The 16,314-nt window shown below is 33.9% G+C and overlaps 1 protein-coding gene across 2 annotated transcripts in view; it reads left to right on the forward strand.

The window, feature by feature from the left end:
• Positions 1-16,314, forward strand: part of CCDC91 (coiled-coil domain containing 91) — a 292,221-nt gene that overhangs the window by 158,626 nt on the left and 117,281 nt on the right. For both annotated transcript variants that reach the window (XM_069489816.1, XM_069489817.1), the window contains one exon: positions 1,805-1,912. In XM_069489816.1, coding sequence (XP_069345917.1) covers positions 1,805-1,912 — 108 coding nt within the window. The remainder of the gene's footprint in view (positions 1-1,804; positions 1,913-16,314) is intronic.

The following is a 16,314-nucleotide window of genomic DNA, read 5'->3' on the forward strand; positions in this document are numbered from 1 at the left end:
TATGGTGTACAAATCAATCATTAGAGGAAAAAATACCATTCAAATTGTCTTTCTTAATTATGGAGAGAGAATATTATTTTATCTTATTAATTTACTTGTCCTTCAAAGGATCTAATCTACTAAAAATTCACGATTGGACATTTAGATTATGGGATTATTTGGAACCCTTGTAAATAGGGAAGTGAAAACAGTTCCTTCCATTAAGCAAAATAATTCTGTCACACCCAAGTCACAAAAAAGAATGACATTTTTCTGTTTACGAAAGATGCTATGATTATTCCAAAGGAATGCTCTATAACTATATCATTCTTTAAATTTTCTGAAGTCTAACAAATAGCATATTTTGCTAAAGGTAAATTAGAGATTTACATTATCTAGTCATAGCTTAAGAAAATCAAGTTTTGGTGCCTTATATAAATTAATCATTATGGAATCTGTAGAAGATACTTATTGTATAAAAGCAGTTCTAGTAGTAAGCATTTCCTTATATTTTGTTTAAACCTCAGTCAGAGCTTTATTTTTCTTTACTAATTTAAGGGTAATTCTGTAGCTTCATATTGACAAAGACCGAATTGTAGAAGTAGTGACATCATCAGACAGTCTAACATTTGCAAAAGAAAGTTAATTATCTGAAAATTTGAGACTTATCCAGAAGTTTTAAAAATATTTTTGTCTCAGTTTTTAAAATACATGCTTATTTATTTAGCATCTTAATGCATGTTGTTTCCAACCAAGTAAATCTATTTTCAAAACAGAGATTAAGAGATTTGGCTGATTTTTCTTTTCTTGGTGAATGTGCCAATGGTCTGTTTTCTATAAGACATGTGTCTGTTTCAACTTTCTATTTTGATTATGAGTAGTTTATTATCCAGATAGACCTTTAAAAATAGAATATTTGCTTGAGTTCTTATGTATATGGTTGAGTACATATTTTAGAACGATTTAGGATTTATAAATAGCATGTAAGATATTGGGAATACGTTAGTATAACATATAAAGTTTAAAAAAAAGAAAAAGAAAGAAGATAATATTTTAAGCATCTCCAATAAGGAAATGAGTGGGTGGAACATCTTCAAATGCTGATTTGGCTTTCCTTAGAACAGTGGTAACGTCTTTATATTTAACTGACTTAAGTTCCAGCATTTACACTACCCAGTTAAGTTTGTCCAGTCTCCCAAGTTTTATTACTTTTTATGAATACTGCCTTGAGATTCTGACTTACACACTTAGACTTATACCTTTTCACATTAGGGGCGTGAACTTCCTGGGGGGCAGTTCTTTTATGTTTGAAGTTGCTCAGAGTTTCCATCTGCTTTTACTTGACTTGTGGTCTTGAAGATCATGCTTGGCCCATGGGATATTACAGTGTGCCGAGAGGATGTGGAGTTTTGTCAGCCAGTGAAATATGTCTGGCTTTTTTTTTTCCCCCTTTTTTCTTTTTTTTCTTTCAGCAGCTTTCATACGCTCCTCATCCTGTGTGGTCTTCACTGAAAACTGAATTTATATTTAACAGAACTGCTCACTCTCTTTATCATCTTCTATGACTTAGCCTTTTTTAAGGAGAAGGTGTGTGGAAGGAACATGTGAGCCAAAAAACTGTAATCTTGGCAATAGAAAAAAACCTAAAATGAAAAGCCTAACGTAGTGTTATATATAAATGTGCTTCAATATTCACAAATATATATTTTATAATGCTGAAGAGTATCATATTTCAGATATGTACAACTGTCAAGAAAATTCCCATGCCAACGGTAGATTCCAAGTTTTGTCTGTGATCCAAATGACTTTTTTTCCTTGTTTTTAGGCACTACTGCAGTCTTCAGTTAAGCAACAAGTAGAAGCCATTGAAAAACAGTACATTTCTGCAATTGAGAAACAAGCACACAAGTGTGAGGAGTTGCTAAATGCTCAGGTAATAAAAGTGCATATCCATTATATATTTATACTTTTCCCCTGACTCCCCTCCCCTGAGGGCTCTATAACTGTTTATTCAGTTTCGTTCCATTTGCTTTCCCTGGTGTATTTTGGAGAAAAAAACATGCTTATGTAAACTCAAAGTTTGAGAATTTTATGGTAGACTCAAAATAGGACTAAAGGTCTGAAGTATATGGGTCTCTCCCAAATTAATGATTATTCTTATGTTAATTTCTGGGTTATAATAATATTTACCAACAGAAGCAAAGAGATACATAACTAGGAATGCACTATGGGACGTAAATGATTTTTCATGACTTAAGATTTATAAATAACATTTGAATGTTTAAAGCACTTATATATGTTTGAGTTACCTGTTGTTCCATATAGGCAATGGTTTCTGTTTGAATCTTTCTATTTAATTTTTTTCTTTTCTTGTTTTAATATCTTAGAAGGCCTGAATGCCTAGCTGCTTTGCATTAAACAATCAGTTGAAGGGAAGGTATGGATGAGTCATAGTATAAATAATGTATGCAATAAGATCCTAGCAACAATTTTTAATAATATAAAACTTGGTAGGTGAAAATTAAATCAACTTTATTTAAGGGATCTGTTTTATATTATGGGAAGAAAATTTACTAGGAATTAGGAAATAAAATTAGGCATAGGATTTAAATAGAGATGTATAAATATACCACCCCATACCCAAGAGTGGGTTCAATCATGAAATATTTTTCAATGTCATTTTAATAAATGGCTTGAAAGAGGAAATACACAGGGAATTTTATAAATTTCATGTAACAATTATGCTATTTGGGTAGTGTAATACCAGGCTGTTAGAGGTATGAAGTATATAACTATACGAATGGATAAAAAGAAATCACAGAGAAGAAATAAGATTATAGAACTGTGAAATAGCATAAGGCATTTATTAGCCAGGGTACACTTGGTTATGCCCTCAGCTCTCTTTAGACAGCAAAAGTTAATATTTTACTTATCCTGCATACACATTGAAGGTTGTCTTGGAGCTCTGTCTCATGTTGTCCTCACCCTAGGAATTGGGTATAATTCCAATGTGGAACATTACCTGGTATCATTGCAGAGTGAAAGAGAGCCCTGTTAGATTTCATATCAGTAATTAAACACTCTGGACTGGAAATGACACATCTAATCCTAATTTATAGCCACATGGCCCCACCCAATCATAATGGGGCCAAATAGGGAGATCCTACCATGAACCTGGAGGGGAGAGAGGAGGTAATATTTGGTGAACATCACTAATAGACACATTCTGCTCTTTTGGTCTCCAAATATTCGAAGTTTCCATCTCACAGGCAAATTAACATATCTTGTCTCCATGGAAGAAAATCTGAAAGTTCCCATCTAGCCATGGCCTCAAACTCAAAAGTCCAGACTCTCTGGGTGATAGGAGGGGAATAATGTACTGCAGTCTCTACTTTCTCAGGTCCCCATATGGTCCCTTTCAACCTGAAGAATTTAGAAACTAAAATATAAGTTGTTTACCCCTAACACATCTAATATACAATGGTGAGACAAAGGTAGAGTATTAACTGTAAACATTCCCAATAGAAAAGGCAAAGAATCAAAGATGCACAGCTACCATTAGTATGTAGCAATTTTAAAATCTCGTTATACAGATTAAATAAAAATTTCTGCCCTAGGAGTAGGGATTGATCTTTGGTTTACCATGATTCTCTTTTCAGGGTTTTGAGACAAGGTTCCTAGTCCATTGTTCCCTCTGTTCTTTTAGGTTGTACATTGTTCAGTATATTTGTTAGCTATACTTAATATGGATATTGGAGATTATACCCTTTCTCAGCCTGCTTCCTGTCTATAAAAAATTGGGGGCACAAGGGTCATTTTAGGTATCATATAGTCACAGTTCAAGGTAATGATTCTTTTGGGATCTTGTATATCTTATGATAGTCTGCTCTATTTGTTAAAGACATATCCACAGTTGTTTTAGATAACTACTTCCTGGATTTAATATATTTATATGCTTTCCACTTCATGTTTGTCTGCCTTCCTGGTTCTCTCTTTTTTTTATTTGATTGCAGATATTCATTTTATCAAACCTGATGGAAGAAATCCCTGTGGTCTCTTTTCCCCGAACCATATAGTCCAAATGAAAGTATACACTGAGCAGTCATAGCTTTATTGAGTCTCTGCTTGGAAATACTTTAATCCATTGAGTTTTTAACAGTGCGTGTGACTAACATGCAGTTGGTTTAATACCTGCTGCAAGGCTGAATATGTTTGGTCTCCACTGCTGAAAGACATTCTCAGTTGTTTCTTTCATAAATTGAAGCAGAGAAGTGGTTGTCCATGCAAGTTCTCAAATTTCTGAACTTTTAAATCTTCTTTGATGCTTGTGAATTGTCTTTTTTCTGTGAATTCAATGTGAGCTTGTCTTGCTCTTGTAATGCCTTGTCATAAATAGCCAACTGCACAGTTATTAAATGGATTCAGCCAAGTTGCAGGTTAAAAGATTAACACATAAAAATCAGTTGTGTTGCTACACACTGGCAATGAAGAATTGGAAAGGAAGTTAAGAAAGCAATTCCATTCACAAGGGCATCTAAGAGAATAAAATACCTAGGAATGAGTTTAACCAAAATTGTCAAAAACTTGTACACTGAAAACTACAAATCATTGCTGAGAGAAATTAAAAATGATCTAAATAAATGGAAAGGATATCCCCTGTTTGTTGATTAGAAATACTTGGTGAAGAGCACTCAAGGTTACTGCAGGATCTTTATAGATCATAAGGTCCTATAATCTTCATCATACTAATATAGTATGATAGTATAATGAAATATTATTTAAAAAGCAAAGCCTGAAAGAAGTTATGATTAGTAAGTAAAACCATGTAAAACACAGCAGTGATGACTACCTAGCAACAGACTCAGGGAAAAAACAAAGAAATGATGATCCCATATTTGTTTTATAAAATCATATTTCTAGAGATGCTATTTGAAACTTGAAATAAGTTAATTTAACAACAAAGAAGGAAATATTTTTGAGAAAAGTGCAAATGTAATGGCTAGATGGTTCCTTAGGAATCATTTAGTTCAACTATTTCTCTTTCTTACGTGCTCTCTCTCTCTCTTTTTCCAATTAAGAATTTAAGGGAAAAGCAAGTTAACACAAAAAGTAGTTACAAGCATGCACTCTGGAGTCGGACTGTGTAATCTGATCCCTGGCTTTGTCACTTAACGGTAATTGGGACAAGTCTCTTAACCTTTCTGTGTCTTCTTTTTCTCATCTCTAAAGGGGATACACAAGAAAGTCCTACCTCAAAGTGTTGTTGTAAGTATTGTATGACATCACATTTGCATAGTGCTTAGAATAGAGCTTGGCACAGTCTAGGTGTTTAGTTGGTATTGGCTGTATTATCATCTTCATTATCTCAGCAAAGATCATTTGTATATCTAGTATTAGAGCCAGGGCTAGGACTCAGGTTTTCTAATTTCCATTGAACAGAAGAAAGGCTCTTTATTGGTAGTTCATATTTTGTTATGATTGATGTCAAAGAACCTCTTTTATATTTTTAAAAATTTACTTTGGAGCCATTGTGATATATGAATACTACACCAAACCATTTGTTCCTCTGTACTGTTTCAACTTACAACACATCCACACCAACCAGTTCTCCAACTGTCTGGATACCAACATGTCTCCTCCAATTCAGTTGAATTCTGAGACTAACTCTGAGTTAGTGTCCAACTCCACAAGTTTTAAGGGCTCAGTCTCAGAAGATTGCCCTCATTTCAGATGCCATGGCAAGTACTGGGTCCTCAAGTTATCCACATTTCTGTCTGACTTGACAATGAAGTTAGGGATTTCGACAACCGCCTTCCCCTTCTGGTTTGATAATTTGCTCGAATGGCTCACAGAACTCAGAGAAACATTTTTCTTTTGTTTTCTGGTTTATTGTAAAAGACAGTTCAGGAATAGCCAGATGGAGGAAATACACAGGACAGGTTATAGGAGGAAGGGCTGTGTGGAACTTCCATGCTTTCTCTGGGCACAGCACCTGGCCCTCTCCCACTCCCTGGATGTGTTCAACAACCCAGAAGCTTTCTGAATCCCTTCATTTAGGGGTTTTATAGAAGTTCCATTACATAGGCAAAATTTATTAAATCATTGGATATTGAGGGGATGGAGCTGAAAGTTTCAACCCTCTCTTTTTGTCTTGCGTTTTCTGATGATTAGCTCCTATTCTGATCTTAAAGTTTTCTAGGAGTCCTCAGCCACAAGTTTTCACATTAGCATGTTAAAGATTCTCTTATCACCCTGGAATTTCCAAGGGTTTTAGGAAATCAGGGACAAAACCCAAATATGTATGTCTTATTGTATCACAGTCACTCTCTCCTCCTTATTTAATGAGGAACTTTTATCTGACAGCACTATTCTTGGTTATAGGGATATAACGGTGAGTGAGAGAATAAGACGTAGTCCTCATAAACAATAGAAACAGAGGATACAATTGCAAAATAGTGTGATAAGTTATGATGGAATAAATAGTTATATGAGAGTACATTCAAGAGTATATAGATCCTTTGTATTAGGTAAAGGAAGATTTACTGGACTAATAATGTGTTCTCTCAAAGTTCATGAATCAAGTGAGGTCAGAATTGAGAGTTTAGCATGAGAGAGGTAGGTGAAATAACATATTTAAAATCCTTCAGTTGAGAAAATATAAATGTTAGGGATGAGGCTGTTTAAAAGTGCCAAATGGGCCAGGTGTGGTGACTCATGCCTTAATCCTAGCACTCTGGGAGGCTAACATGGGAGAATCTCTTGAGCCCAGCCTGAGCAAGAGCAAGACCCCCGTGTCTACAAAATATGGAAAAATTAGCCAGATATGGTGGTGCATAGTTGTAGTCCCAGCTACTTGGGGGACTGAGACAGGAGGATCACTTGAGCCTGGGAGTTTGAGTTTGCAGTGAGCTATGGTGACACCACTGCACTCTACCTGGGCCAACAGAGTGAGACTCTGTCTCAAAAAAAAAAAAAAAAAAAAAAGTGTCAAATCATTATATGCCATAGGAAGATTTATAAAGGACTTTGTCTGCCACACTCTCTCATGGGAAATTGGGTGCTATTAAAAGGCATTAACCAGAGAAGTGACATTTGTTCAAATTTACATTTTAGAAATACTACTCTAGCTAAGGTATAAAAATTGAATTGCTGGGAAAGAAAATTAGAAGCACATAAATCAGTTAAACAACTATTTTTGTTATCCAAGTGAGAATGTTGGTGGCCCAAACTAAGGTGCATGCATGGGAATAGAGAGATTTTGATGGTTTTGAGTGGTATTAAGGAAACAGAAACCAGACTTTGTGGAATTACAAGAGAGGCAGTAGATGTTGATTGATAAGGAGACTATTTATAGTCATTTCCTAAGGTGGAATCTTAGATTATTGATTTTGGATCTTTTTTCTTTTCTAATATATACATTTAAAGCTCTAAATTTCCCTCTACGCACTACTTTTGCTGCATCCCACAAATTCTGATTAGTTGTGTTTTCATTTAGTTCATTGTTTAATCTCTAAGTATTATTAGATTTTCTAGCTACCTGTTACTGATTTTTGGTTTAATTCTAATGTGGTCTGAGAACAGACACTGTGTGGTTTATATTCTTTTTTTTTTTTTTTTTTTTTTTTTGAGACAGAGTCTCACTTTGTTGCCCAGGCTAGAGTGAGTGCCGTGGCGTCACCTCACAGCAACCTCAAACTCCTGGGCTCAAGGGATCCTCCTGTCTCAGCCTCCCGAGTAGTTGGGACTACAGGCATGCACCACCATGCCCGGCTAATTTTTTTTTTTTTTTTTTTTCTATATATATTTTTAGCTGTCCATATAATTTCTTTCTATTTTTAGTAGAGATGGGGTCTCGCTCTTGCTCAGGCTGGTCTCGAACTCCTGAGCTCAAACAATCCGCCCACCTCGGCCTCCCAGAGTGCTAGGATTACAGGCGTGAGCCACCGCGCCCGGCCTATATTCTTTTAAATTTCTTAAGGTTTGTTTTATGGTGCAGAACATGGTCTATGTTAGAGAATGTTCTTTGTGAGCTCAAGAAGAATGTTTATTCTGCTGTTATTGAATGCAGCCTATAGATTCCATTATATTGAGTTGACTTTAGTGGTGTTGAATTAAACTATGTCCATTCTGATTTTCTACCCGTTAGAGCTGTCCATTTCTGATAAAGGAGTGTAGAAGTCTCCTGCTGTAATAATGGATTCATCTATTTCTTCTTGCAGTTTTGTAAGTTTTTGCCTGGCATATTTTGATGCTCTGTTGTTAGGTGCGTACATGTTAAGGATTGTTATGTTTTCTTGTAGAATTGACACCTTTATTGTTATGTAATACCTCTTTTTATCCCTGACAACTTTCTTTCCTCTGAAGTCTGCTGTTTCTGAAATTAATATAGCTATTTGTGCTTGTTTATATTAGTGCTTTACTATTAGTGTTATCATGATATATCTTTCCATGTCCATTTACTTTTAATCTACACGTGCCTTTATATTTAAAGTCGATTTCTTGTGGACACCATATAGATGGATCATGTTTTCTGCTCTTCATCTTTTAATTGGTGTACATACACCATTGAAAATTTATAATGATTATTGATATAGTTCAATTAATATCTACCACATTTATTTTCTATTTGTTGCCCTTTTTCTTTGTTTCTATTTTTGTTTTCTTTACTTTTTCTGCCTTTCGTGATTTTAATTTAATACTTTGTATGATCCTATTTTTCTATGCTAGTTTAACTTTTATAGTTTTTCTTTTTCAATTATCTAGTGCTTTTTGCTAGAACATAGAAATATAATTGATATCAGTCTTATATTCCTTAATCACCTAAAATTACATACTAGCTTTAGCAGCATTTTTTGTACAGTTCATAGGATTTTATACATACATATGTTGATATGGGTTATTTGTTTATTTGTTTGTTTTTTGAGACAGAGTCTCACTCTGTTGCCTGGGCTAGAGTGCTATGATGTCAGCCTGGCTCACAGCAGCCTCAAACTCCTGGGCTCAAGTGATCTTCCTTCCTCAGCCTCCCAAGTAATTGGGATTACAGGCGCTCGCCACCATGCCCGGCTAACTTTTTCTATATTTAGTAGAGACAGGGTCTCACTCTTGCTCAGGCTGGTCTCGAACTCTTGAGGTCAAGCGATTCTCCTGCCTTGTCCTCCTAGAGTGCTAGGATTATAAGAGTGAGCCACCGCACCCGGCCCATAGATATGTTTTCTGAGTATAAAGGTATTGTTGCCTCTCCCCTCTTAATCTTCATGGTTTTTATTTCTTTTTCTCATTGCACTAGCTGAACCTCTAATGTTAAAATAGAAGGATGAGAAATGGATATCATTGCCTTTTGCTTGAATATAAGAAAAAAGCATTCAGTTTTTCATAATTAGACATAATTTTAGCTATAACTATTTTTGTTGAAGTACTTTATTATGTTTTTTTCTTTCTATTCCTAGTTTTTATTCAGGAATAGATGCCACATTAATTAAAATGTGTATACATATTTATCTTTGTATAGGTACATGTGTAAGTTTTTTATAATATTCCCTTATTAGCCTTTTAAAATATTTACAAACTTTGGTGATATCTCTTATCTTAGTACAGATATTGATAATCTATGTCTTCTTTCTATTTTACTGATTATTTGGTAATGGTTTATCAATATTCTTTAGCTTCTCAGAGACCATCTTTTGACTTTATTGAGTTTTATTTTTTTAATTTCTGTGTGGCCAATTTCTTCTCTAACCTTTATTATTTAATTTCTGTAGCTTAGTTGGCTTTCAATTTACATTTATTCCAGTGTCTTAAAGCAGAGGCTTTGGTTGTTCGGTCAAGACCTTTCTTTTTAAATGTAGGCATTTAATAATATAAATTTTCTTCTAAGTACTACTGCGGGTGCATGTCTCACATTTTCAAATGCCTTGTTTTCATTTTCAATTAAAAATAATTTTAAATTCATCTTTTCTTTTACCATGAGGCTATTTAGAAGCATTTTATTTAGTTTCCAAATATTTTGGTGTTTCCAGATGTACTTCTTTTTTTGATTTCTAATCTCATTTCAGTGCTGACAGAGAACATACTTCATGTGGTTTGAATACATTTTTGAGGTTTGTTTTATGGCCCAGAATATAGTCTGTTTTGGTAAATATTCGTTATCTACTTGAAAGTATTGTACATTCTGCTGTTGGTGGAATTATTTTTTTATTTTTATTTTTTATTCCATCCCTACTGAGTAAAGTGGAATTTTTTATAAATATTATTTAGGCTAAGTTTTTTGATTGTCTTGTTCAGGTCTTCTATATTGTTACTGAATTCCTGTCTACTTGTTCTGCCAGTCATTGAGAAGCAGGTGTTGAAATCTCTGACTATATTTATGTATATGATTAATTATCCTTGCCATTGTATCAGGTTTTAATTTTTTTCCCAGTAGTTTTGACACATTTGTATTTGGTACACAGTTAGGATTATGATGTCCTCTTCATTGAGTTTTTCATTTATTGCTACGAAATACCAATCTCTTTCTCAGGTAGTATCCTTTCCTATGAAGTCTACTCTATATGATATTATTAAAAGTTCTCTATCTTTATCTTGAATATTGTTAGTGTGATATATTTCCCCATCCTTACAGTTTTAATCAGTTTGTGCCTTTATGTTTAAAATGGGTTTCTTGTAGGAAGCATATATTTGCATCTTGTTTTTTATCCAGTCCAACAGTCACTGATTTTTAATCCTGTTTTGAAAACCCTTTACATTTAATGTGATTATTGATATTTTTCATTGTTAATGTATCATCTCATTGTTTTCTGTTTATTCCTTGTGTTCATTGTTTTCCTCTCTCTTTTTCTGTTTACTTTTGCATTGGGTATTTTGATGTCTTTGGATCATTTTATGTCCTTTGTTGGCTTATTATCTATAATTCTTTTTGTATTTTAGTGGTTGCTTTAAAAGAGTGTTGGCAAAATTTTTCCAAAAAGGATCAAAAAATAATTATTTTATGTTTTCTGTTGCTCCTATTTAAATCTGGTAGTGAGTGAGAAAGCAGCCATAGGCAATGTACAAATGAATGAACATTGCTGTGTTTCAATAAAAGCTTATTTGCAAAGTCAGTGTACAGATTAGATTTGAACTGAGAACCAAAGCCTGCCCACTTCTACTCTAGAAGGAGTGAAACTGGTGTAACTTGGAGGATTTTAGGACCTTGACCTCTTAAATTTTCTCTTTATGTTAATTTTTCCTCAAATTTTCTTTATAATGAACATTCCTTGGACTACATAATAATGCTCCCTTTCCTTCAAAGTCTGATGTTGTACATCCAGTGGGATGAAGGAATATATGAGGTTGGACCATATGAAATTGGCAATATTTAGCTATTTTTAATTTACAAAAACAGTCTATTCATGTACTTCAATCTTTTGTATTTTTAACAAGAATCTAGGTTATTCTATAGTTTTTACAATGTTAGGAAACATTATTTTGGGCAAGTTTTCCAAATTTTTTTGATAATGAAAATATTGGTGATGTTTGGTTACTACTCAGATTAACAGGCTTCTCCCCTGTGGATTTTGATTCTTTATGATTTAGTTGGAGCCCATGTATGTGTATTTTTAACAGGCATATCAGATGATAGTTATCATCTGATATATATATATCTGATATATAACATCTGATATATATAGTTATAGTCTGAGAAACACTGTTTTAATATTGCTTTTCTATCTCTCATATCTAGCAATCCTCATTCTTAATTTCCCACTATTCAACTTTCAGAAATTTAAAAGAACCCCATTACCCCATTTGTTTAAGGTGTCATTAGCCTCAAAGTAATTAAAGGGATAGGTTGGTGGAAAAGTACATGGGAATTTTTGACATTTTGTGCGGTAAGAAGCCTCCTTACATCATGTTTTTATCCTTTATTTGGATTTGGACAACTATATAATTTCTTTATGCTTCATTTTTTAAATCTCCAAATTAGGGTTAATTGTATTACCTACCTCATAGATGCTATGAACGGATTAAGTGGAGAGCAATGCGTAGTGTATAGTAATGCTCAATAACTAATGGCTATTGTTATGTAATCACAGATTCCTTGTGGCTACATTTATGTAAAGTCTATTTTCCTGAAATACAAGAAATAATACACTCATAAATTATTGCAGATTTTTTAAGTTTTCTATTTTGAAAAAAGTGTACATTTTTAATCTATTAATAGTCGCTGTTTGTTTTTTCAAAAGCATATGATTTCCTATAAAATTTGGAGATTTATTTTACCTCATTGATTTTGGAAGTTCCTATAGCACATATTTTAATTATAATTTTTGCAATTTAATAGAGCAAATGCAAAAGTGACATTATTGATAGTAACAAGATTTAATAGATGATTTTATTATGCCATATATGCTCTAGAACTTTTATATTTGGGGAAAAAGTTACAAATAGAGCTAAGTCTTGACTTATGTTTCATATTTCACTTCCTCTTCCTTCCATAAAGGACCAACATTAGACAGACTTTATCATGTTTTTACTCTTGCCTTCCTGTACTCATAATTATTTAGTACAGTCTCATGCTGCATAACATATCATTTCAGTAACAACGTACTATATATATATAAGACGGTAGTCCTATAAGATCCTACTGGAGTTGAAAAATTTGTATCAACTAGTGATGTAGCTATCATAACATCATAGCACATTGTGTTACTCATGCCAGTCTATGATGAAAAAAAGAAACAAACTGAGCAAACCACCATGGACATATTTTTGAAAAAAGTGATACTTTCTCAAGAACAACTTCAGGCGGGTCCTTCCAGAGAAGGTATTCCAGAAGAAGACATTGTTATCATAGGATATGATAGCTCCATGCATGTTATTACCCCCGAAAACCTTCCAGTGGGACAAGATATGGAGGTGGAAAACAATGATATTGATGATCCTCATTTTGTGTAGGCCTAAGCTAACACAAAATGTGTTTGTTTGAGTCTAAGTTTTTAACAAAAAAGTTTAATAAAAATAGTAAAAAGCTTATAGAATAAGGATATAGAGAAAGAATATATTTTTGTACAGCTGTACAGTGTGTTTTAAGCTAATTGTTATTACAAGAGTTAAAAAGTTAAAAAGTTTATAATAAGCTAAGATTAATTTATTTTTGAAGACAGAAAAATCTTCATCAATTTAATGTAGCCTAAGTGTACAGTGTTTGTAAAGTCTATAGGAGGGCACAGTAATGTTCTAGGGCTTCAGTCATTATTCACTCAGTGACTCACCTAGAACAACTTCCAGTCTGGCACACTCCATTCATGCAAATGCCCTATACAGCTATGCCATTTTTTATCTTTGATAGCATACTTTTACTGTACCTTTTCTATGCTTAGCTGTTGTCTTACTCTGTTTCATGTTGCTATAAAAGAATACCTGAGACTGGGTTTATAAAGAAAAGTGGTTTATTTAGCTCACAGTTCCACAGACTGAGAAGTTCAAGAGCATGGCCCTGGCTTCTGGCCAGGGCTTTTGTGCTGCATCACAACATGATGGAGGAAGTCAAGGAGCAAGTGAACATGTGCAAAAAGGAGAAAACCTGAGGGATCATTGTGGCTTTGTAACAACCCACTCTTGCAAAAAATAATCCATTTCCACATGAACTAATCCATTCTCACAACAAAAAGAACTCATTCACAGTCCTGGCAACAGGACCTCCTGTTCTCATGAGAACAAGCCACTCATGAGGGATTCACCCCCATAATCCAAACACCTCCTACTAGGCCCCACCTCCCAAGACCACCACATTGGGCAAATTTCAACATGCATTTTGGTGGGGGTAAACAAACCATATCCAAACCATAGCAGATATGTTTAGATACACAGATACTTACTATTGTGTTACAGTTGCCTACAGTATTCAGGACAGTAACGTGTTGTACAGGGATATAGCCTTGAAGCAGTAGTTGTGTAGTAGACTATAACATCTAGGTTTGTGTAAGTATACACTATGATGTTTGCAGGATGAAATTACCTAACATTACATTTCTCAGAACGTATCTCTATTATTAAGTGATGAATGACTATATTTAGTTCTGAGTTTTTCTTAAATTTCCCTGAAATATTACCATTGTTTTTTATATGATCAGAATATGCCACCCCAAAATATGAAGAATTGTTGACTTGAATACAGTTAAGAAAAAGCAGATACAGGAAAGCTCTCTGCCCAAAAACAGGACATAGATGTAGAAAGACAAAAGGTATCCTGCCACCATCCCCTCCCTGACTGCATCCAGTCTACCAGGGAGAACAAAGGTTAACCACTGAAGATAACCTTAGATGCTTATTGGCCTGGATATGGTACTAGAGGAAACTACAATAACAAGCTTTACTAACTAGACTTTATCTGTCATTTTTTTGCCTTACCACAATTTGCTGCCTCTAGAGACTCAAAGTCCTTTTCCTTTGTCTTCTTATTTCACCAAAAATTAGTGGTTCTTTGTTGAAGATCCAATATAAGCTAGAATTCAAAGCCACTTCCTGGAGAACTACTCAATCCCTGGGTATCTCCCATATATATAGGAAATATACATGCTCATAAATTTCTGTTTGTTTTTCTTTTTTTGAACTTTCTTGTTGCAGACGTCCTTTCCAACTAAGAAACTGTGGAAGTAGAAGAAAAAAATTATCATTCTTTCCCTAGAGCTCTTACTGGGTTTTACCTTCATATTTTTAACTTTTTTGTTCCCTTTTGCATCTTGCTTTCTAATTCCTCCTCATGTGTCAATTGTAAAGTGTAAACTTTATTAATATTTTTCTGAAAATTTTTGTTATATCATTAATTGGTAAATGATATTTCAGTACTATATAAAATTCTAGAGCAGTTGCTTTCCCCTGCAGATATTATTCCATTGCCTTTAAATCTCTGTTATTGTTTATGAGATGCCTAATGTTGGTTTAATTGCTGATGTTTTGGAAATAATCTATCTTTTCCCTTTGTTTGTTTTTAAATACTTTTACTTACCCTTGATGTCTTATAATTTTACTCTGATGATCTTATAATTTATTTTTGAATTTATTTTTTGTACATCCTGCTAAGGATAGCTCACTGCACACCAAAATTTTTTCTTCCTCTTACTTGGTATAGAGTTGTCACTGGCAAGTTGCTGCTACCCCTGGCATTCTTTTCCCTTGCTTCCGTCAAGTGATTGCAGTTCATAAAAGCCTGCTTTTGCCTCTGTTAAAACAATTGGTATAAAACATACTTTTCAAATTCAACAGTTTAATTTATATTATGATCTTCCTGGAGAGTAAACGAAGGTCAAGTAGCTTAGTTTTCACTAATGATTAGTAAGTGGAAGTATCACTGCCTGACCAAAATGATAAATGCATTTTCTCTGCCATCTCTTCCTCCTTCTGCCTGGTAGAGAAAATATTAAAATCTTTGTCAATGGCAGAAGCACAGGTGGAAGGATTGGGTCTGTGAATTATCACATGGAATGAATATGTCATTCAGGAACATCTCCCTGAATAAGTAAGAAACTTATGTGTGTTGTCACTGGGATTTTGGGGTTTATTTGTTGATAGCAGCTACCATTATTTTAATACATCAAAACTCATTTGTCATATATTTTTTAAAACCCCAAATTTATCTTGGAAGTATACGCATCTAGAAATCTGCAGCAAAGTTTAAAAAGTTGAAAAATATTGTAATGATAAATGAGTATAGGCAATAAATCAGACAGTTTGGATCCCAAGCAAGTAAAAAGTCCATGTTTTGTCTGTGTATGGGGAAAGAGGAAGGCGAAAGTTTCTTTTAGTTTGACAGTAGATATAAATTAAGATCTAAATATTAATGTGTGAAAGTATTAAAAATTTAATTGAAATGATCAAAAATACTCCAGCATTTAAAGAATTGTATTAATTTAAAAATTATATTTTTCAACCTGAATAAATCATATCTGGGTTTAATTTAAATTAAGGAATGGGTGCTTTATGCCTGGTCTCGTGCATATCATGTGGCTCTTTTCTGTATGGCACCGGCATTTGATCACCCTTGGCTTTTCATCTGAGTATCAGTCATTACATCTCCAGATCACGGGAATGCTTTAAAATATTCCCTTGCATTCATTTAAAGGAAAATTGGTAATGATAGATTGTTACAAGACACCCACTCTCATTCTGCTTGGGCAGAACAGAAAAATATTGTGGTCTTGGCACCTTAAATGTAGAGAAAAGAAACAGAGAGAAAAGAACATAGAGTAAAGAACTTAGGGCAAGAAAGTACCTAAAAAGCCATTGCAATATTGTTAAATCACAAACAAATGAGCTACTCCACATGGGAATCTCCTAGAAACAATGAGAAAGCCA

This window comes from Eulemur rufifrons, chromosome 16 (genome assembly GCF_041146395.1).
Source record: "Eulemur rufifrons isolate Redbay chromosome 16, OSU_ERuf_1, whole genome shotgun sequence".
Classification (NCBI taxonomy): domain Eukaryota; kingdom Metazoa; phylum Chordata; class Mammalia; order Primates; family Lemuridae; genus Eulemur; species Eulemur rufifrons.